This window comes from Gopherus flavomarginatus, chromosome 3, assembly GCF_025201925.1.
Source record: "Gopherus flavomarginatus isolate rGopFla2 chromosome 3, rGopFla2.mat.asm, whole genome shotgun sequence".
Lineage (NCBI taxonomy): Eukaryota > Metazoa > Chordata > Testudines > Testudinidae > Gopherus > Gopherus flavomarginatus.
Window position 1 is genome coordinate 20086641 of NC_066619.1, and position 24226 is coordinate 20110866.

General features: G+C 43.8%; 1 protein-coding gene across 16 annotated transcripts in view; it reads right to left on the reverse strand.

The window, feature by feature from the left end:
• Window positions 1–24226, reverse strand: part of TCF4 (transcription factor 4) — a 327533-nt gene that overhangs the window by 113803 nt on the left and 189504 nt on the right. For all 16 annotated transcript variants that reach the window (XM_050944685.1, XM_050944689.1, XM_050944686.1 and 13 more), the window contains 2 exons: window positions 11822–11951; window positions 11327–11376 (listed from right to left, as the gene is read on the reverse strand). In XM_050944685.1, coding sequence (XP_050800642.1) covers window positions 11327–11376; window positions 11822–11951 — 180 coding nt within the window. The remainder of the gene's footprint in view (window positions 1–11326; window positions 11377–11821; window positions 11952–24226) is intronic.

Genomic DNA, 24226 nt, shown 5'->3' on the forward strand with positions numbered 1-24226 from the left:
ATTCACTGCTCAGCCTGCTGCCATTTTCAACTCAAGTATTTCAGGGCTTCCCTGGGTCAGTGATAACCGAGAACACACTGCACACTTCTAACCCCAGGGAAGCCCCAGGATGCATGACATTTGAAGATGGCATTCAGCCCAGAAGATGCTGCCAGTAGTGATGATGCTGAGATCCCACCATACTGTTAATTTTGTGAGTTAGATTTCATAGTGGGCGGACCACTGGCAGCAGCAGAAGCATTTGAACAGATAGGAAACACACTTATCCAAATTGATTTGAAAAACTCCCATTTGGTTAAATTGGATATTTGAAGCTAAGGTTTAGGACAATTCATAAGGCTGGCTTTTAAAAAATAGCTTAGTCCTCCTCTAATGTTTAACATTAGCATACATTAAAATATACAGGGAAAACATAAACTGAATGCCTCCTAGTTCTCTGCTCCCCAGCTCTCCTCAGCCTAGTTATCACAGACTTCTCTCTCCCATCCATTAACATGTCCTTCCCATAGGAAACCCACACAACCAGACCTAAGCTTTAGGGACACTTCCGGTGGTATCACAGTAACATTTTCATTATTTTAGCTCTGGAATAAGATAGAGGTTTCCCAGGGCTCTGGGACTGAGTCATACACTCACTTGTCTGAGCAGATAATTAGGTCAAAGCTGTTATGCACGTAAGCATACTCAAAATCATATAAGAAATATGCCTCCACTATGAATAGGGACACCCTGATATATGATAAATAAAGAGGAGGGATGGTCTTGCGATTAAGAGTGGAACGCAAGCAATCTGGTTTCAACTCCTGGCTCTACCACAGATTTTGGGCAAGTCACCTAATTTCTCTATGCTTTTTTTCTCCATCAATAGAAGTGAGCTAATATTTGTTTTCCTCAAGTCTTGGGGGGAGGGATAGCTCAGTGGCTTGAGCATTAACTTCCTAAACCCAGGGTTGCGAGCTCAATCCTTGAGGGGGCCACTTAGGGATCTAGGGCAAAATCAGTACTTGGTCCTGCTAGTGAAGGCAGGGGGCTGGATTCAATGACTTTTCAGGGTCCCTTCCACCTCTATGAGATAAGTATAACTCCATATATTTGCTTTGGCATAAAGTCTTCAGGGCAAGGAGTGTCTCTTACTATGTGTTGTGCAGTGTTTAGCATAATGGGGTGCTGACCCAGCTGCCGTGACCACCTGGCAGACTACAACGCCTCCTCTCTTTTTCTCTACTTTTAAAACTTTTTTTTTAAATAAAAGTCCTTATTATGATGGAAATACCCTTGAAAACATGAACCAAGAATCACTACGCCGTGATGCCTGACTGAATCTGCCAAGAGTCTGCAAGAATAAATTTAACAGGTACAAACTGGTCCCATTCATCTCAGCGAAGGCCCTGTAGACTCTATGGTCCTGCAAACACAGCATTTGGAATTTTTTCATTTTGCAGTTTTACTGCAGCCAGGCACCCAACGTACTGGCCCAGCTCTGCTGGAACCAGCTGGCTTTTTTGGGTGTCCAGTTTGCCCCTCACGGGGAAGTTACATGGATCATAGTGCCTGCTCCTTACACTGTTCCATGGAGCCAGACACCAGTGCCACTGCAGCCATCCTCCTTATCGTCCCTCTTCTATGGACTGCAGGCTGACTTCCCTCTCTGATGGACTCAGACCAAGACAGCTACCCTAGTACTTCAAAGCAGTTGTTGCAGTAGCTAGCAAAGAATTCTGGTGCATGCTTACAGACATTTAAAGGAAGACCCATTGACGCACTTGGAGACCAAACATCCATCTTTACTAAAGAAACCCACTGAATTTTTAATCTGAAAGTTTATGGGTACCCAAAATTAGAAGACTTTTATTAAGTGGCAGTTCCATAAATGAAAGCTCTGCAAGCATCACACTACTGGTATCCCTCAAATAATTAGGGAAACACTAAACACACTGCATTTCAGATATTGGGATCTGCTTGACTGATCTACAGAGAAGTCAAAGCAGATTCCTTCGCCAAGGATGCAGTCAGCTGATGAATTCATTACACAGTTACAGGTGTTCAAGAACAGCTGTTTAAAAGAAGTCAATACTTCTCAATACAACTGGATGACATCACAGATGTGTCTTCTGCCCTATTTTTAGTATTTGTCTGGGATGAGTGGGCCATACACAGAGATTCTATCACGGAAAGGAAATGCCATGTTAACATGACAGGAAAAAAATAATCTAAAGCTTTTAAAGATCAGTTTTTGCATCTGTATTGGCTTGGCTTTGCTTTGCTTTACTGGTATTTTTATTGATGGAGTCCAAGCTATCACAGCAAAACACAGTGGCTTTGTGGCTAGAATTGCACTCCAAGCCATTTGGACCAAGAAGCTTTGGTGGCAAAGACAATGCCGGTGGAATTGGAAAAGGTACCTAATGAGAATGTTAAAGTTGCAAACTCTATTAAAACCTCTTTGCTATCTTATTGGAAGAAATGGGCACTCAACATCAGCAGCTTCTGTTCCATAATGAAATTTGTTGGCTTGCATGTGGCAAAGTTTTACATAACTTGTTAAAGCTCAGAAAAGACTCCAGTATTTTCCTTGCTGAAAGTGGTTCTGCTTTGCTGAATGCTCCAATGATCAGCATTGGCTTACTCTGAACTCTTCTCTCCAGGGACAGCACAGAACATAGATTTCTCAACCTGGGGGATTGCATCTCCTCCTGGGGAGGTCAAAAATAGGTATCAACTGGTTGCAACCTCTCTGCTCTTCCTATGTTGCTAAGTGAGAAGGAAGCGCCAGCCAGATGGCCAAAGGATCCTGGGATGGTCCTTGTGACAGTCAAGGTCCAGACACTCCAATGGGAGAACTCAGCAGGTTTAAACCCCAAAAATGAGTAGTCAAAGCAACCAATTGCATACTGCATTATCGTATTAGAAAACTATATTGAGTAAGGTCTTTTATGAACACTTGTAATGTTCTGAACTTGATGGCCATTATGAGATTAATATAGACTGTGGTTATAACTTTATGTATTTGGATATAGAGAGAAAATTGATACATAATCAGTGCTCATAATCAGTGGTGCAGTTTCACCTTCACCTTACAGTGGTGGTCAGTAAGGGGTTGCCTACTCAACTAGATAGATGAGACTAACTCCAAGCACCTAGCTTGGTACAACCCAGGAAGAGACAACTGATGGGCCATTAGAGTTAACGAGAAGACATTGAGACAATTAGGGATTTCCCCACTTTGAATATCTATAATGAAGAAAACACAAACTGCGAACCCTTTTAAAATGGAAGGGGTTTGAAGTGAAAGGCAATCAGAAACTGAGGGCCAACCTCTAGGTAGGAGATTGCCTATGAAACACTGGATCCCCTGTTCACTTAGGGGATATATTGAGGAAATGTGCAAAGGCAACAGGTAACTTGTATTAGAAAGCGGATCATATCTAATATAGGTTGTGTCTACAAGCAAAGAAAAACCCGCGGCTGGCCCATGCCAGCTGCCTTCAGTTCACAGGGCTTGAGCTGTGGGGCTCTTTCATTTCTGTGTAGATATCTGGGCTCAGATCTCTCACCCTACAAGATCCTAAAGCCCATGCTCCAGCCAGATGCGGGACTGGAAGGGCTGTTGATGTCGCCTTTAAAGGCATAACTAGGCTGGCAGAAGCCAGGGTAAGATGTTGTGATTGTGGGCTGAGTACTAGTGTCAGGGATCTGAGCCACAGCAGCACAGTATTTAGGCTCCCCTCGGTTACAGGGCAAGTGGTGATAGAAGCCCTCACTGGCCTGGGTGATCCCCCAAACGTCACAGTTCTGGTGGTGAAAAGGGGATCCCAGAATTGAGACAGTTGAGAACTACTGAAGTACACAATAATTACTGCATTTAATAACACGATTTGAAGACTAAAATCACACCACACAGAACAGAGAAAATCAGATACTAAAGATATCAAGTAGGCTTGTTCATGCTACTGGAAAGCTTTATTACAGAGAAAGATAACTTAAGACTTGGAAAACTTACAAGCAGCCATTGTTTGAAATGTTGACCTGGTTTCATCCTCGGGAACAAAGAGCATCACAAGAGCATGTGAGTGACTGAGGGAATGTCATGATTTCTTTTTTTCTGAGTTTCTCCCTCTTCAGTCCCAATCACCCCTCACATTTCTGCAGGACTAAAATTAAGGTAGGTTGCATTCCTGACTATCCATCCCAATAGGTTTATTTAAAATATCTCACCCTCTCTCTTCACAATCAAACCAAGATAAACACTATGCCACGTGCATAGGTTACTTGCATCCTAAACCCCCTACCAAGAGATGACTTCTCTGTCCTTTTGAAGTTATCCTCAACTTTTTTAGTCTGTTCTTGGCAGCTGTTGCAATAGCTACTAGGTTTGGGCAATTAAGACCTGCATAGACTTTCAGTTCTCGGGTACAAAGTCATTGTGGTGGATGTCACTTAAACTTATAAAAACTCAAATCTGCTTAAACCTTAAACTCTAACCTGAGCCTTAAGGCCTTACTCAATTAGCCACACTGCATACACCTTTGTTCTTTATTTCTGCATACTACTCATCCAGTAGGCTCCTCTCAAATATCCCTTCTAACTGCTCTCTCTTTCCTTCTAGTTTCATCTTCACATCTTCTTTCATTCCACATCCTAAGCTTAGAATGCCATTGTTTCCCTTCTTCCATATGACTATGCTCCATTCACATTCCCTTTTAAAGCACTTTTGTTTCACAAAGGCTTTCAAGAATGATTTTCCCCAACAAGCCCACAGGACTAAGAGACAGAGCTTTCATCTGGTGTATTATGTGCCATAACTATTTTGTCTGTGTCCAGTTTAGACCATATATTCACTGAGGCTGAGAATGTATCTTCCTTTCGCACAAGAAGACCGATCTGACCAAAAAGACCCAGCCGAATGCAGTCAAGTGGACTAATGAGTGTCAGAAGGCCTTTACCCAGCTTAAGGCGACACTCATGTCTGACCCTGTGCTCAGGGCCCCAGACGTTGACAAGCCATTCCTAGTAACCACAGATGCATCTGAGCATGGTATAGGAGCAGTTCTCATGCAGCAGGGACCGGATCTCAACTTCCATCCTGTTGTGTTTCTCAGCAAGAAACTGTCTGACAGAGAAAGCCACTGGTCAGTCAGTGAAAAGGAATGATACGCCATTGTGTACGCCCTAGAAAAGCAACGCCTATACGTTTGGAGACGGTGGTTCCAGCTACAGACCGACCATGCTGCGCTAAAGTGGCTTCATACTGCCAAGGGGAACAACAAAAAACTTCTTCGATGGAGTTTAGCTCTCCAAGATTTTGATTTTGAAATTCAACACATTTCAGGAGCTTCTAACAAAGTAGCTGATGCACTCTCTCATGAAAGTTTCCCAAAATCCAGTAGTTAAAAAGTGTTCTTAAAATGTAGAAGTCTGTTAGTTATATACTTAGTAGTATATGTAAAGGTGCATGTGTTGTATTAATCTGGTTATTTTTGAGTTCTAGGAAAAAATCGCTGCCAGTGAGATTCCCCATTGTCTGCGATTGGGAGGTGTCTCATAAACAGAGTGTTAAGGGTTAATGTCTCTTATACCTGTAAAGGGTTACAAGCAGGAAACTGGACACCTGACCAGTCAGAGGACAAGATATTTTTAAATTCGGGTGGAGGGAAGTTTGGGTGTGAGTTCTTTGTTCTTCTCTCCGAGGATCTGAGAGAGACCAGACATTACTACAGGCTCTCTAAGTCGCTTTTCCAAGTAGTAAGTAAAAAACAGGCGGTTTAGCTTTTTTATTTTTTTTTAATTGTTTTACTCTATTCACAATTGTGGATCTGGCTGGTTAACTTCTATATGTGTAGTTGCTGGGAATATTTTGATTTGTATTGGTACTGGGGGGAAGGTCTCTTTCTGGTGTTATAGGACCCTGTAATAGTTACATCTTGAAGTTACAGAGATAATTCTTTACTTTTTCCTTTCTTTTATTAAAAGATTTCTTTTTAGAGAACCTGATATTTTTTTCTCTGTTTCCCTTGTTTTATCCCAGGGGATTGGGATAACTCACCAGGACGGGTGGGGAGACGGGAGGGGGAGAGATAAAATCTCTGTTTTCCTTGAATCTGTTTGCCTCTTTGTGGAAGGGAAGGGAGATGCTTCTCTGCATGGTGATTTAAGAGGATAGATCAGTATCTCAGGATAGCCCAGGGAGGGAAGTTCTGAGAGGGGGAAGGTGGGAGAATGGTTTATTTCTCCTTGTTTTAAAAACCCAAGGGATCTGGGTTCTTGGGGTCCCCAGGGAAGGTTGGGGAGGTCAGAGTGCCCCAAAACACTATATTTTTGGGTGGTGGCAGCCTATCAAATCTAAGCTGGTAATTAAGCTTAGGGAAATTCATGCTAGTATCTCATTCCTGGACTCTAAGGTTCAGATTTGAGAAAGAATGCCATGACAGAAGCGCTCTACACTGTATGTATTATAAAATAAGTTAATAATCATAATAAAATACTCATTTCAGACAAACAGCTCTTGCTGCAAAACTGCATCTCAAGGAGGTGAATTAACAATTGATCTTTTCACTCCTAGACACCATGGGCAAAGTTTTGGCTCTCAGTATGTGCAAAAGAAGATCAAAGTTGGATGAGCTGGCAATTTGAGGATTAGGGGACTCTAGGTTGTGAAAGCCAGCCCTATATCTTCCCCTCTTGGACCCTCAGGGTAGGAGGCATAGAGTGAGAAAAGAAACCATTCCTCACTTTTGTGTCCGTCCTATATATGCCAGATTTCATCCTCTTCACTCATGGAGATGGAGGGAACAGTATGGCCCATTGTGTTTTGCTCTCAATTTTCCAGTGGTCAAGATAAGAGGAGCAATATCAGATATACCTCATGAGCACTAGGTACATATATTAGTAAAAGGTCAGATGTGATTAAACTGCCAGTGACCAAAATGGATAAAAGCTTTAGGTTACAGAGGAAGGAAACTGAAGATAAGGAGATAAAAATACAGAAGAATCAGGAATATTTTGGACTGGAATGTGCTGGTTAATAAACTTCTATAGCAGATTTCATCAAAGATTTGCAAAGCACTTTACAAAGGTAGATACTATAATTATTTTTATTATCATATGACCTACACTCATAGAGATCTGGGTCGCTTTATGCTAGGCACAAGCACATAGTAAGGGACACTCCTTGCCCCAAGAGATTATAATCTAGATAATCAAAGGAAGTACTGTTACCCTATTTACATATGGGGAACTGAGGCACAAAGAGGTTGTGACATGGTCAAATTAACACCACAAGCCAAGCAGAGTGAGGAACAGAATCTAGATCTCCAAACTACCAATACGATGCTAGGTCAAATTGACAATATGGAAAACAAATCCAGACTTGAAACTTGAAATTGGCATGAGTTCCTGAAACCATGAAAACAGGAGAAGCTGAGATATTCTTTAAAAAGGGCAACACGAATGTGTTGTGGAAAGATATTTTGTACATGCTATGTGAAACAGCATACCGATTAACCTATGAAAATTGATTAGTAACATAATATTAGGTAAGTATAGAGTGTGTTGGTATGAAACAACATTCTGGGACTTTTATACTTATTTAAATCCAATTTATTGGGGTTCAAAAATGTTATTCCACCCCAAGTTACAAGTTTGTCCTCTTCTTGCAACGAAACGTATGTACAGCCCCCAATGGGAATAAGGGCTCAGCTACACAGTGCTGATAAAGAGCTTTGAGATCATAAGATGAAAAGTGTCATTCATTCATTCATTCATTCATTCATTCGGCCAGACTGGGGCTTGCTGTCGAGGCCAGACTTATATGTTTTCTTTCCCCCACAGCCACTGCAGTGTTTCTGACTAAAGACAAGGCAGATCATGCACTGTCTGGAATGCACCTTGTCACAATAGAGTGAATTTTTAAAGATAACATTTCAGCCTTAACTCTGAACTTCCTGACTTTGTGTTTAACTCAGAACCTAATATTATTTGAACTCTGATTATTTTTACAGTTTAATTGCCTTCGCTTTCAAAATCAACCATCATTTTCAGTAAAAGCAAGAGACAACGTATTTGTTACAACCGATCGCAGAAATTTTGTATAAGAGCATTTATATATTCAACCAGCTGAATCTGCTCCCCAAAATCCTTTGTAACCCATCGTATAAATAATAGTGAGACTAATTTAATACAAGTATTTTAATAGAAAGACAATAATATTTTCATCCTATCAGCTAAATGCACTGTAACCTATTTACTCAATTTATAAATGCATATTGTTTATCCAACATAACAATCCCATCTAGGCTAATGTTGCAAGGTGTATCACATGCATATACTCCGATCTTTTTAAAAGATGCATTATTCTTTTAGGGATGACAATTGGATTAAATCTATAAAGTTTGCAAATGATTTCTCATGATATATAACAATGTATAGCACAAAACCAAAGTCATATTTATACAAACACACATGTTATGCATCTCTAAGAATCTTGTTATATTCTTGTCACTGAATATTTACATTTAATTTATCACATATTCTGATTAAGTAACACTTTGTACAATTAAAGTATTTGGGAGGGGAAATAAGTGGGGGAGGGGAGGTTTGCGGGTTTGGTTTTGTTTACTGTATACCTAGTAAAACACAATTTCGAATTTCACAAACATAAGGGGTATAGTTCACCTTAAGAATTATTTGGCCTATAAATATTATTTAAAAAAAAAACAGGTTCTATGAGTGTTTAAATGGTTAAGTATTTCAATAATATAAAATAGAATTTTTAAAAAAGTGTTTGAAGGAGGAAGAGGTTTGATACGATTGTGCAAAAAAGTCAAATGCTTCTGGTTCTTGTGAGTTCAGAATCTAACCAAAGCAAACTTTCACTGCAGAGTTTTAAGACTTTGACTGTAGAGGTTTCTAACAGAAACACCTATCAACCTTATCTCCACAGTGAGACTAGACTGCAGGCAACATCAAAATAAAACTCTCTCCTTATGACAAGAATACAACAGTATCTGTAATTGTCCTGAGGTGGTTAGCTGTCTACAGTGAAATATTTTTAATTCATAAGAAATTATGGAAATTTTTTGTATGACAATGATTAAGCAAGTAGAAAACAGACATTATAGCACACAAATAGATTGTGTATCAGAAAGAAATATGCAAAATTCTGAATCCTGGAAAAGGTTAATCGTTAATTTTAATGATAAGATAGAAAATACAGCACTGCATCTTTAAGAATTTGTGCCTTACGGCAAAAGTATGTCGCTTTTACAGCACAAAGCTATTCTGCCATTCCAGAACATTCAAAGATACATTCTAATGTATTTAATATTATCCATATTATGTACTGGCTTGCTTCAAAATGTAAACAGCTGTGAGGAATATATCATTGGAGGTTGTCATATAAGCTATTAAAAGCTAAAGTTTCATCTAAATTAAATCCATGGCTAACTTCAAGCATAAAACCACTCATAAAAACCTTTGGGGGGAATATTAACTATTTCTGTAAAGGGCCAGTAAAAATACATAGCTAAGTAAACTTTAAAAATAGGTATAGTGACATTTTAGTAAAAAATGTCTATTACTAGCAACTTTTGTTTTCATAATTTCCATATTTCAACAATAAAATGATACATATTCATATATGTCCAATATCACAAACAACACAATAATTGGAACATTTAAATGAATTGTTCCAATTGTAGCAATGTTGGTCCCAGGATATTGGAGAGACAAGGTGGGTGACGCAATATCTTTTATTGGACCCACTTCTGTTGGCGAGAGAGACAAGCTTTCAGATTTACACAGAGCTCTTCTAAGCTTCTCTCTCTCACCAACAGAAGTGGGTCCAAAGAAAGATATCATTACCTCAGCCACCTTGCCTCTCATATTTAAATGGTGATATTCATAGTCTTTCCCTTTCAGATTTCTATTTTATTATTTCTAAGACGAGTAGTAATGAGACTACAGTTTCTCACATTCACAGGAGTAAATGAGCCTCTTTAAAACATGTTAGTTTGTAAACTTCAATTTTAATTGGGTTTACAATAAAAACAAAAAATCCATCTCAGATTGATATGTTAATTTGTTCAGATATTTGGCTAGATTGATTATCACTTAACACTTCCTAATACTCACATTTATAGATAATGGAAATATGGTTATGATGTGAATAAAGTTGTCCGTTTTTCAGAATAAGGTTTTTTTGTTTACAGCTATTGATTTGAAAATCCAGCCAATATATTTTTTAGCACAGATGTAAGGCTGTATCCACATATATAACAGTGCACCACAAACAAAACGAATGGGAAGGTGCAGAGAAAAATATAATTCTTAGCCATACTAAAACTTAGAAGCTATACTTATTGTAACACTTTATTGTCTCTATTAAGGTTATTATAAATGTACAGTACATTACACTGAGATAAATACTTTTAAAAGCTGTAATACACATTTGTTAAGCTTTTTTCAGTAAAAATAAAAGAAGAAACGGAAGAAGACTCTTATCAAATGTTGGCAGATGAGAAAAATCAAATGAAAAGTTATTTGGATCACATAAGAAATGATTATATACAGCTGAAGAGACTTTTCAGCTTTTAATTGCCTGTGATATTGATTTCAAGGTAAGCATTGAAAAAAATGTATCTGTTTATCTGAGATAGTATCCATATTCCCACAAAAAAAAAATTAATCAAGGATATTCATTACAAGTATATATCATATTTGGTGCGAGGAGAGAGTGGGAATCAGAGTAATTATTGACTATATCTTTATTTATTAAATAACCCAAAACGCCTTTGGCAACAGCTGGATTCCACTAGTTGACACCTGGTATCACACATGTAGGCAGCTACTGATGCAGTTACTTTTATAACTCTAATTCAGGTACATCAGTAGAAAATAAAGATGTTCTCCCTGTATTCTGGGTTGAGACCCATGTAAATTTCTCATAAATCCTTTCCATAAATCTCTTTTAAAATGCAAATCCATAAATCATCATAATACTGACAAAGAAGTTAACCAGGACGTGAAACTAATGCTCATTCTATTCAGAGCCACGTACAGGTAACTACCCAAACTTCAGGCATCTTTCCAGCGCTCTCTTTGGAGTTTCCCCTGCTGAAAATCAACATGACCAAGATATATTTGTCCTCATCGTGTAATTAATCACTTCAAAGTTTGGTCAAGCGACAAGATTTTTAGACTATCCTTACCTTGTCTACAGTCTTTGTTGATAAATGCTCTATGAGCTTGGAATTGGATTCACTTATAACCACTTTTGATCAAACAAAGGAAAAGAAAACACAAACAAGCTTGGCAGACAAGCAGTACTTACTGATGATGGTAAACCTGGAGGAACTTTTCGAACTTTCTTTGTCTGTACTTCTGAAAAAAAGATAAAATGCCATTGTAAGACATGTTTTCTTTGAAATTTGCAGAACAATAAGCTACCTGATAATGCTTCTTACAGCTTTAGTCTAGACTTTTAGCATTTTGGTAAAATAAAATGGACACCATTGCTACTTACTGAGATCAGGAAGTTTGATGGAAAGTTGCCGGGAAAGAGTGAATGTGTAGATTTGGAGTGTTAGAGAATTTGTTCCCTTCTTAGATGGTTTTGTTTTTAAAAGGACCCTTGTGTGTGCAACAAGGCAAAGCAAAGGATCAGCTAACATTAAAAAAAAAACCGTTTGTATTGCCAGCTGGAAGTACAAGCATGCTCTGTCGTTTTCAGTTAGATTATCGCTTTTACTATAAAATGTTGTTAAATAAAATGAAACGTCAATCGTTATTTTTTAATGGGGAAAAAAAGCAAGACGAAGTAACTCACCCATAGAAGTACTGTGAAGAGGCCTCCTTCGGGGGTTATTGCTAGCATACTGATAGTACTGAGAGCCAGGTTTGGTGGGTGAGAGAGCTCCTGGGTTGCCAATATCCATGTCACCTCCAAGGAGACTTTGCTAAAAGATTTTAAAAATAGAGATTGTGAAATCTAACTTTCCCGGCCACTAGCCATTTCTTATTGCTTAAAATAACAATGTAAAGAAACCTGCATGAAGCAAGCTGAAATACTATTTAAGAGCCTCCAAGATTTTAAAGTACACAGTACTAAACATTTCCAGTTAAAGGTCTTTCCCTTTGCTAAGGATGCTTTATGGAGTAAATTCTTAAAAAAAAAAAAAAAGAAAACAACCTAGAATTACTTACATTTGAAGTAAACTTATGCCTTTTTATGCAAATACGATCATTGTTTAGCACAAACTTTTGAATACAATTCATTTTCTTCACAGCAGACAAAATGCGTCTGTAAACATATTTTTGTTAACAAAAAAAACTTTATCCTGTTGCTAATATTATGGTTCAGTGTGTATTAAAATAGCTACATTGACTATATGCATATAGCAAAGACTTTCATGTCTGTGCATGAAATATACAAAGCAGATACCATACAATATACACGCCAAGTATACAATATTTAACGAAGATGTAAAAATAAAATTACACATTGCTAAAAAAAATTGGCTAATTTAGCAAGTTATTGGAAAAAAATAACCCCAAAATATCTAAGGCTATTGGAGAGCAGCAGCAGTGAAGGACTTTTAAGTCTATCTAGTTTATGTTTGAATTACAACTAACAAGATGCACATCCACAAATGCAAGATTTACTCAGTAAAGAAAGGAGTCTAGTTTCTATGAAATAGCAGGAAACAGTATCTGACCACAATAAAAGACAAATTTTAGTCTTTAAGACAGTATGAAAGAAGAACATTTTTCTAAGAGTAAGATTCTATTTGCTATAAACTACGTTGAAACTTACCCATAATATATAAATCCCCTGATTATACTCTGCATTGAACACATTGTTCTTTTAATTATTCTGATATGCAATAAAACAGGTGTAGATACTACCATTTATATTAAGAACAAATTTACCGTTTAATAAAGAAATTTTAAAATTAAGTACCAAAAATCTAACTTTATCGTTACTTGTAATCAACTTTTACTGACTGAACTAATTACTGTACTTGATAAAGTACAGAATGTGTTTTCCCTAATCTAAATTCTAATCACCATGTCACTCACAACAGACTTAGTAATGCTTCACTAACACACTATTCACATGCAAAATACTCTAAATAGGCCAATTATGACTCTGCCCCTGTTCCCTGGTTAACCCGCTGAGAACTGAAAAATTTCACAAGGCAGTCACCAACTAAAACAAAGGCTCCTTGTTTTAAATTAAGACAGTCTTTTTGATTCCTAAATAGCTCAACAAAGTGGCATGTCTTCTAATGAAAGCAGTTGGTCAAATATGACCCATGAACTGGAAAATCAGAAATTAAAACATCCTTATTCGCTAACTATACTTCTAGAAACATCCAAAGATAACTTTTGATTCTATAAAACTATCTTACTTTTATTCCAGATGAGCAATGTGTACATAACTAATGAGTTATCAACAAGTAATCCTTGATTGATTCTATTTTAGGGCTTTTTACATAATATGCTGTCTAGCATTTGGCTTTATAGAAATTCCAAAAGAATGTAATTTACACAGGTTTTAAAAATGTGAGAATATCAGTCTCAACTTTCTTGTGGCTAAAATCTTTACATTTAGCAATTATTTAATATACACCTGTGGTGACTATGCTCTTTTTGACACACAACTGCACTGACAAAAATGTTTGCAAGTGAGTTGAATAATGGCAAAGAAACACATACGAAACTGACTGAAAAAGTTATCAACTCATTCTGAGTATACTATTGAAACAAACATAATTTTATTGAATGTCTTTTATTGAATAATTCATTCTGGAATGAAAGACTGCTAGCCACAAAAATCCTACTCAACTATGTATTTTTTAACATACATACATTGGTCACATAAAGACAGACATGGATTATCCATGTGTCTAGTTGTTTGAAAGATTTAACTCACAACCAGCCTTAGAGCTTTCTACATACATCCTATTTGATGTAACTGATTTTTTTTAAAATAATATACATAAAAATGGAGTTTTAATTTTTGTACAAATAAAATGAATCTTGATTAATCTAAAATAATATGCACACATTATATTTTTTTGTTTTCTTCATTAAAAGACCTGGAAAGGTTGTGAGATCTCTATAGACAGAAAACTTAAGACAACTATATTGGAAATAAGGAGTGATAAGAATCTTAAAAGCAATCCATGATTTTTTTTCTTTAGTTGTCTTTTTATAATGATTACTAATTCCTTGGTACCAAACGCTTGATGACATAAATCTACAAAGGTAGATAATAATATATGGATTATATATAAAGCAGCATTCTGGTACTCTGGACACATGTGAACAGAAATATGCAAAAGTTTAAGAAAGACTGCAAGAAAGGGCTTCCAACATTATAATACCGCCTTGGTTGCTTGTAGGGTTTGATCATTCAAGGAGTCGATGTGTATATTGTTGGTATATGAATGTGCATTACCTTTGCATGTACAGCATGGTCACAATTACTACTACATATTTTACCATCAATAATTTTCATGTAAAGTAGGATGTTATAAGCAGCTTCTTATCTATAACAAAGATCAGTCTTTCCTGAAAAAGCATTGCTGTCTTTTAATGAACTTTCATCATCATCACAGAGACTAATTTCTTCTTTTTTTTAAAGCCTTTGTTTTTCACTGGGACAACAAAGTTATTCATACTTCAAGGCAACAAAAATATGCACTTTTGTGCAGTTAAGGAGGCCTCCCTAAACACTCAACTGTGGAAAAATAAGATATAAATATATATATATGTATTTATTCTGAGATGCAGGTAAATAGAACAAGGGGTATTTATTATTGTTCAGCCTACATGTCACATTATTAATAGCGTGCAACAAAGAGAACAAGAAAACATTTACAAACCATGAAGCCACAGATTACATATCATTTAAGGCTCTTTGTCCATATTTGCCCATAAGTGTACGAATTATTAGGCATTCAAAATTCATATTTGCCATTAAGAAATGATGGACTTGCAAGTTAAGTGTTACATCTGTCAAACTCCTCTCCTGACTTTAGACAGGGTTAAAATGGTTGCATGTTTTCCATTTAGAGCAAGCTAATGTTCTGATGTTATCTTTGTGTCCCACCAGCATACTACCCAGGAAACACAGGAAACAAGATGCTGCATATCTTTGAGCTAAACTGTATAAATCTTACAGACATATTCCTGCAATTTATGTGCAAATCCCTCCCCTGCACCCCTGCTGCCCTTCAGAACTGTATAGTTTGTAGTGTACACTGAATTATCAAAAACAAAGAATGTAACACTGAATTTTCCAGTCAGATTTCAAAATTTGAGTTAAAAAAAATTACAGAAGAAAAGAAATCTCAACACAGCAAGATCCATTACCAGATTCAGACATCCAGCAGTTCCTTGTCAATTTGGATTTTTTGTTTGTTTGTTTGTCACCTGGAACTCGATCTGTGTTTCTAACACACCCTCAGCCCTGTCTTCTTTTAATTTTAGCCAGGAAACCTTCACTTCATCCAGAAAATGAAATCACAAATTGAGTTTTTTAAAAAGAAAAAATTGTATTGATCAAAACTGATTAATACCTAAATGGTGGTTTAAAAAAAATTGGACTGCTTCCATCATACAGCTGAAATTTTGCTTTTCAAACCTAAATGATTTTTTGCAACCGAATAATTGTTTCACTTTAATCATTTTTTAAAAATGTATGGGTGGGAAGTAGATTTCTGAAACTATTATATTTACCCTTAATAACAGATACGAGTAAGATTAGAATAGGATGAGTGCAGCCTTTATTAATATATAATTAATTCAGACTAAAGGAAAATAACCTTGAATGTTGTAATCTGGGAGTTGGGGTCGAGTGGGGGTGTTCCTCCACCATCACCCCACCACAGGATAGGGAAAAATTCTGCAGAAAGGCACTTTGCTGGACTTCCATGTATTCTGTTTTTCGTCACTCCCCATTACATTGTGATCAGATATCAAACACGACGAGATCATGGGGGATGTTTTAGAACAAAGAAAAACAATTTTAGATGAAACCAGATTAAGCTCCTTTTCTGAACTATTGCCAAATGCTTGAGAGTTGAATCCATGTTGGAGTATTCTAGTGCTTGCACAGCTGCAATTCTATTCTACAATCACAAACCTATGTGATGTATAGTGACTGGGGGCCATATGTTCCCCAGCACAGTAAGCAAAAGGGTCTAAAGGTTCAAAGAAATGTCAGGAGGGACTGCAGGAAGGGGAAAGGTGACAGCACTATAGTATTCTTTCTTGTCATGTAGTTGTGTAAGACTCTCCATACCACTTATGTGATAGTGCTGCCATGTGGCACCGAGGATCCTGTGGCCAAGCCAGTGGTGGAGACCAAGATAGGAACTCAACACGTTATGCTCTTCAGGTGAAGAAGCATAATTTAGAGATCAAGTGCATTTTACAATTCTATTCTGAGCAGCATGACGGGTATTTCCACACAGTGCATAAGGACCTATCACTGCAGCCAGACAGCCTTTGTGAAAAGTATTATTGCAACTGGGAAGGGTGGGGAAGAGGAGTTCAGAACAGAGTTTAGCTGCAAAGGAACCCTGAGTCCATAGGACTTTCTCTAGCAATTCCTGTAGATCTCCAGGTAACCTAATCCAATAATACATGACCTCTTCTTCCAAATAGCTTCTGGCTTGCCTTAAGTAGAACAGTGTTGTGGTCTCAATCCATATGATGCAAGGCAGGAAGAGGAACACAGACCTTTTCTGTGGCAAATTGACTTTGTACAGATAAATAAGCCTGAAGTGCTGAGGACATAAAATGCTGAACTATTATTAGTATGTGCACACACAAGCACACAAAAAATCATATATATATGTGTATGATTAGATTATACACACACACACGACTATACCTTTATTATAACTCTTGCATATCATGCATCAACTTAAACCAATACCAAGATAATTTAATAATAAACATAAGAATTAGAGGAAACCACCTTCTTCATGTAGAAAGAACACAGTAACATTATTTTTCAGGATTCTTTCCACATTCTTTTTTGTGAAACCTTTTAGGAAGATTGATGGATCTGCCTAGCCTTTAGGAGGAGGAAATGAAAGTCTGTATTTTTCACCATGTTTTGCCCTTTGTCACATTCTTACTGTACACTATGGACTCAATTTGCAAGTTTTGAAGTGCTACCTGCAGTATTGCACCAACCCCACTTTGCAGGCCAGTGAGGACGAGGAGCACAAGATCATAGCCACACTTCCTCCCTACTCCTTTCCAGGTGATTTGATCCATGAAGGAGGAAGGCTCAACTCCTTGTGGATGCATCCCCAAATACACTACTATGCACACTGTATGGAGCAAGAACAATCTAACTGTTGTAGAGTGTTTATACATCATGGAGCAGTAGATTATGTGTAATTATGACCTTTTTTCAGAAAAAAAAAGCCAGGAGAGAGGGGTGTGCGATTCTCCTTAACATGAAAAATTTACATTTTTCAGAACCCTTCCACTCCACATTTTCAGACAATGGGATTTGGCTCTTATGTGCCTGCAGTGCGGCCCGGCTGTGCTTTGTCCCCCAGCGGGGCTGTGGGGGATCCCACTGCCTCGCTGCCAATAGTCTCCTGCCCAGCCCGAGGTCAGGGCGGGGCAGCAAACACAGAGTTAGTAGGCTCAGGCCCTCAGGCAGGGCTGAGCAGCTATAGTCTTAACCCCAGCCTTAGGTCAGGGTGGGGCAGCAAACAAAGAGTTAGTAGGCTCAGGCCCTCAGGCAGGGCTGAGCAGCAGTAGTCCTATTCCCAGTCCTAGGTCAGGGCGGGGCAGCAAACACAGAGTTAGTAGGCTCAGGCCCTCAGGCAGGGCTGAGCGGCATAGCAGGTTTCGGCCTCCTCAGGCCAGGGAAAGGGGGAGTCTGACATCCTGGGAAGGGTGGCAAACGGGACGCAGGCCCTCCCACTCCACTGCGTCCCAGCCCGGGGCCTTAGCAGCGGCAGAAACTCACTGCTGTCAGTGGGGATCCTGGCCGCAACACACTGACATTGGTTCTGGCAGTGCTGCAGCCAGACTGGGGTCGGCTGCCCGCGGGCTACTTCCACTCTCCCCCTCGTCAGGTACCTGAGTCCTCGTAGCGTCCCCAGCGGTCTCAACCACCATAGGCTCCTCTGGTAAGTGTGCGAGGGTGGGTTCAGCGGCTCCTCGGGGTAGCTGGCCAGAGGCAGGCTAGGCTCTTCCTCAGGGTAGCGGGCAAGAGACAGGCTTGGCCCTTCCTCGGGGTAGCGGGCCAGAGGCAGGCTCGGCAATTCATCCTCGGAGTAGCGAGCAAGAGGTAGGCTCGGCCCTTCCTCGGGGTAGCAGGCCAGAGGCAGGCTTGGCCATTCATCCTCGGAGTAGTGAGCAAGAGGTAGGCTCGGCCCTTCCTCGGGGTAGCGGCCAGAGGCAGGCTCGGCCAGTCGTCCTCAGGGTAGCGAGCACGGGGCAGGCTCGTCTGGCCAGGTGTGAGCTCCAGCTGGCAGCGGCCGCAGACGTCTGGTCCCGGCAGTGGCTGGGCTCCTACTGAGCTCTGCAGGTCTGCTTTTATACTTCCGGGTCTGTGCCGTGACCTCTGAGGGGCGGGCGCAGGACCCAGTGGCTCCGTCCACAGTGGGGTTGGGGAAGGGCTGTCCCTCAGCGGGGCAGTGGGGGATCCCACCGCCTCGCTACACCGCCCCCCCCAAGACTGACTCCTGTCTGTCAGGGTCAGCCCTCTCTGCTTCCCCCAGGCGGGACAAGAAGTCCGCGTTAAGATGGTTCTTACTGGCCCTGTGGCGGATGGTAAAAGCGTACAGCTGTAGCGCCAGATACCACCGCGTGATCCGCATATTATTATTCTTCATCTGAGCTAACTAGCGAACCGCGGTGTGGTCGGTGATGAGTATGAAGGGGGCCCCCATAAGGTAATACTGCATGGCATCACAGGCCCACTTTACCACCAAGGCCTCCTTCTCGATCACGGCGTAGTGCCGTTCTCGCGGAAACAATTTCCGGCTAAGATATATGACGGGATGTTCCTCACCATCCACTTCCTGGGACAGGACTGCTCCTAGTCCCACCTCTGAGGCGTCCGTTTGGAGGATGAACCCTCGGGAAAAGTCCGGACTGTAGAAGATGGGTTTGCGGCAGAGGTAGTCTTTGAGGACCTGGAAGGCACAGCCACATGCTGGGGTCCACCTTACCCGTCGGGGACTTGTCTTGGTCAGAAGTCCCGCTAAAGGGGCTGCATTGGACGCAAAGTCGGGGATGAACCTCCGAATAGTAGCCCGCCAGTCCGAGAAACTGGCGCACCTGCTGTTTCATGGTGGGGGGTGGACATGCGGCTAGGGTTTGGACCTTTCCCACGAGTGGTCTCACTTGTCCTTTCCCGATAGTGTACCCCAGGTAGGTGGTCTACTGCCACCCAATACGGCACTTCTTTGGATTGGCAGTCAACCCTGCGGCCCGTAGGGACCACAGGACCACAGCCAAGTGCTCCAGATGGTTTTCCCAGAGATCGCTGTAGATGACAACATCGTCTAGGTACGCAGACGCATACTTTTGATGTGGACGAAGAAGGTGGTCCATGAGCCGCTGGAACGTTGCAGGGGCACCATGGAGACCAAAGGGCATCCAGGTGAACTGGTAGAGGCCCGAATGAGGTCTTTTCGCAGGACGCAGGGTGGAGGGGGATTTGCCAGTATCCCTTGCTTAGGTCAAGGGTCGTAAGGAAGCGGGCCTTGCCTAAACGATCCAGCAGCTCGTCTACCCGTGGCATCTGGTACGCGTTGAACTTAGAGATAGAGTTGACATGCCGGAAGTCGATGCAGAAGCGCTGGGTGCCGTCTGGTTTGGGAACCAGGACTACGGGGCTGCGCCATTCACTCTGCGACCGTTCGATAATGCCCAGCTCTAGCATCGCCTGAACTTCTTCCTCGATGATCTGCCACATCCGACAGGGTAAGGGCCTGGTTGACTCTCGGATCACCACCCCTGGCTCAGTCTGGATGGTGTGGTGCTCGAGGGTCGTGTAGCCTGGCTGGGCGGTGAAAGTTCTACGGAACGCTTGTAGGAGGCACCTAGTCTGTTTCCGTTGCTCCTCCGTTAGTGACGCCCCGAGCTGGGGTGTCGTGGGGTCTTCAGGCAGCGTAACCCTAACTCCAGCTCTGGTGGACAGAGGTTGATCAGGAGGCCTTCTCACTCTCACCAGGGTTTCAAGAGATTAATATGATACCTCTGGGTCTTCTTCCGGCGGTCTGGCTGGTTAATCTCATAGGTGACTGGCCCGACCTTCCGAACCACCTCATAGGGCCCCTGCCAGCGGGCCAGCAGCTTGGATTCGTTGGAGGGCAAGAGAAGCAGCAACCGGTCTCCGGGTTGGAACTCGCGAACCCAGGCCTCCCGGTTATAGGTCTGGGCCTGAGCCTCCTGCGCCGCCTTCAAATTTTCTCGAGCGAGCGTCCCGGCTCGGGTGAGACGATCCTGAAGCTGGAGGACATATTGTAGAAGGCCCTGAGTGGGTTATGGGGTCTGTTCCCAGGTCTCCCTCATGAGGTCCAGGAGCCCCCTCCGACGCCGGCCATACAACAACTCGAAGGCGGAGAATTTGGTGGAGGCTTGGGGTATTTCACGGACGGCCAGGAGTAATGGGGGGGATCAACTGGTCCCATCGGCGCAGGTCCTCAGGAGAGAACTTGCGCAGCATGTCTTTCAGGGTGCGGTTGAACCGCTCCACCAGGCCGTCGATTTGCAGGCGGTACACTGAGGTGCGCAGCTGCTTAATTTCGAGGAGTTCACAGACCTGCCGTAGCAACCGAGAGGTAAAATTGGTACCCTGGTCGGTAAGGATTTCCCGGGGCAGGCCCACACGGGCAAAGACCTTGACCAGTTCATCGGCAATGGTCCGTGCCATGATGCTCCGGAGTGGGACAGCTTCAGGGAAGCGGGTGGCATAGTCCACAATGACCAGGATATAAAGAAACCCGGCCTGGCTTCTCGGGAGGGGTCCCACCAAGTCCATCGCCATCCGCTCAAATGGCATCTCCAAGATGGGCATGGGTATTGGGGGGCTAGGGCCGTCCATGAGGGAGCGGCCAGCTGGCACTCCGGACAGGAGCTACAATAGGACCGCACCTCCTGGTGCACCCTGGGCCAGAAAAACCAGGACAGAATTCGGGCGAGGGTCTTTTCCTGGCATAAGTGCCCAGCCGCTGGGACATCGTGGGCAAGCCTCATTACCGCTCGTCGGTGGCACCAAGGCACCAACAGTTGTGTCTGGACCTCCCCGGCGCGGGAGTCTCGATCCACCCGATAGAGACGGTCGTGATGTAGCTCGAAATGGGGCCAGTTCTTAGCCCGGGCTGGATCAATCAGGGCGCCGTTGACCGCCGTGAGCTGTTCATACGCCTGGCCCAGGGTGGGGTCCCAGCAGAAATCTGTGTCGACTGTGGGGTTGTCAGTGGGCATCGGCAGGAGGTCATCCGACGCGTTGTCCTGGCTCTTAGGCCTCGCCTCTTCAGCCTCCTCCGTCGGGTCCTTGGGGCAATCCACTTCCAAGGCGGCGGTGACCTCAGGGCTTTCCCGTCTATATGACCCCAGAACATCCGGAAACTCTGACCAGTCGCGCCCCAAGATCACAGGGTAGGCGAGGCGTGGGGCCAGGCCGACCACGATGGTTCGTGTACTCCATCCACGGTAAGGGGGACTCGGGCACTGGCGTCAGGTCGAACGTCGCCATGAATACACTGTAACCAGATAGTTCCCAGGCGAGGGTCTTCGGGGAAGCTGAGGCTTTGGTGGATGAGTGTCTGCCCGCAGCCAGAGTCAACCAGGACCCGCGTCTGGCAGTCCCCGACAACTACGGGCACGGTGACTTTGGCAGCCTGAGGCAGTCGAGCACGGTTTTCTCCGGTGCAGACGTGCCCAAAGCTGCAATCCATCTCCGTGCAGTCCCATTGGAGGTGCCTATGCTTCCCGCAGGGGAAACAGGGCCCAATTTCAGATTGTCCAGGTCGGGTCAAACCACCCTTCGGGCCCGTAGCGGGACTCCACGGGGAGCGGCCAGTCCTGGTCTCAGGGCCTGTAGGAGTTTGCCGAGGGGGGCCCTCGGGACGCCTATACCGGGGTTCCTGACTCCGTGGGGGCATCCGTGATTCGGCCCGGGTACTCACCCGTCTTTTGGGGTTGGGGCACTTGAGCCCTGGAGGGTGACCCCGCATACCCGGCCCGACTGGGGTTTCCGCTGCAAGGAAGTTCTCCATGAGGGTGACGGCGGCCGCTACCGTCGAGGGCCAGTGATGGAGCACCCAAGCCCTTCCTCGCGATGGGAGGATGTGGAGGAACTGCTCCAGGACAATCTGTTCCATGAGCTCTTTGGGGTTCCGCCTGTCAGGCTGTAGCCACCGCTTACACAGGTCTTTCATTTCCTGAGCCACCAACTGGGGGCGGGCGCCCGCGTTGTAGGCCAGACTCCGGAACCGCTTCCGGAAGATTTCCAGGCTGACGTCTAGGGCGTCCAAAATCGCTGCCTTCACCCGGGTATAGTCCCTGGCATCCTCTGTGGATAAACCCCGGTATGCAGTTTGTGCTGTCCCCATCAAGTAGGGGGCCAGGAGGGTGGCCCACTAGTCGGGGACCCACCCAGCAACCTGGGCCACCCTTTCGAAAGTCATCAAGAACGCTTTGGGGTCATCCAGCGGGCCCATTTTGGTCAGTCTTACGGGCGGGGTTAATCAAGGGGTCTCGTCCGTGCCTCTCGGCCGCAGGTCTGTGGGCCGGGGCAGCGCCATCGCTAACTGCTGTAAACATTGTCGCTGGAACTCCTGATTCTGGGCTGTTAGGTCCTGAATCAGCCACTGCTGCTGGGCTCCCAGCTGCTCGACCAGCTGTTGTTGCAGCTGGAGCTGGGCGGCCTCTTGCTGTTGCTGCTGCTGCAGCTGGGCCGCCTGCTGGCGCTCCTGGCTCTCCGTCAAAAAGGTGAAGAGCTTGGCTAAGTCCATGTCTCTGGTGGGGGATCGCTCTCCCCCAGACCCTTTCTCACAGGGGTCAAGAGCTCGTGCCCACATTCTGGGCAGAGTCCCCACTTCTGGTACCACGTGTAGTGCGGCCCGGCCGCGCTTTGTCCCTCAGCAGGGCTATGGGGGATCCCACCGCCTCACTGCCAATAGTCTCCTGCCCAGCCCTCGGTCAGGGAGGGGCAACAGACACAGCGTCAGTAGGCTCAGGCCCTCAGGCCGGGCTGAGCAGCTATAGTCTTAACCCCAGCCTTAGGTCAGGGTGGGGCAGCAAACAAAGGGTTAGTAGACTCAGGCCCTCAGGCAGGGCTGAGCGGCATAGCAGGTTTCGGCCTCCTCAGGCCAGGGAAAGGGGGAGTCTGACATCCTGGGAAGGGTGGCAGGCGGGACGCAGGCCCTCCCACTCCACTGCGTCCCAGCCCGGGGCCTTAGCAGCGGCAGAAACTCACTGCTGTCAGTGGGGATCCTGGCCGCAACACACTGACATTGGCTCTGGCAGTGCTGCAGCCAGACTGGGGTCGGCTGCCCGCGGGCTACTTCCACTCTCCCCCTTGTCAGGTACCTGAGTCCTCGTAGCGTCCCCAGCGGTCTCAACCACCATAGGCTCCTCTGGTAAGTGTGCGAGGGTGGGTTCAGCGGCTCCTCGGGGTAGCTGGCCAGAGGCAGGCTAGGCTCTTCCTCAGGGTAGTGGGCAAGAGACAGGCTTGGCTCTTCCTCAGGGTAGCGGGCCAGAGGCAGGCTCGGCCAGTCGTCCTCGGAGTAGTGAGCTAGAGGTAGGCTCGGCCCTTCCTCGGGGTAGCGGGCCAGAGGCAGGCTCGGCCAGTCGTCCTCGGGGTAGCGAGCACGGGGCAGGCTCGTCTGGCCGGGTGTGAGCTCCAGCTGGCAGCGGCCGCAGACGTCTGGTCCCAGCGGTGGCTGGGCTCCAACTGAGCTCTGCAGGTCTGCTTTTATACTTCCGGGTCTGCGCCGTGACCTCTGACAGGACCTAGTGGCTCTGCCCACAGTGGGGTTGGGGAACGGCTGTCCCTCAGTGGGGCTGTGGGGGATCCCACCGCCTCGCTACAGTGCCTAAATCCCTTTAGATATTTAGGCTCCTAAACCAGTTTGGCTAATTGCAGTGAGGCCTAAATACCTTTGAGAATCTGGGATTTTGTCTATTTACAAACTTGCAATCTAGTCAACCTGAATGTGCCAAAACCACACCT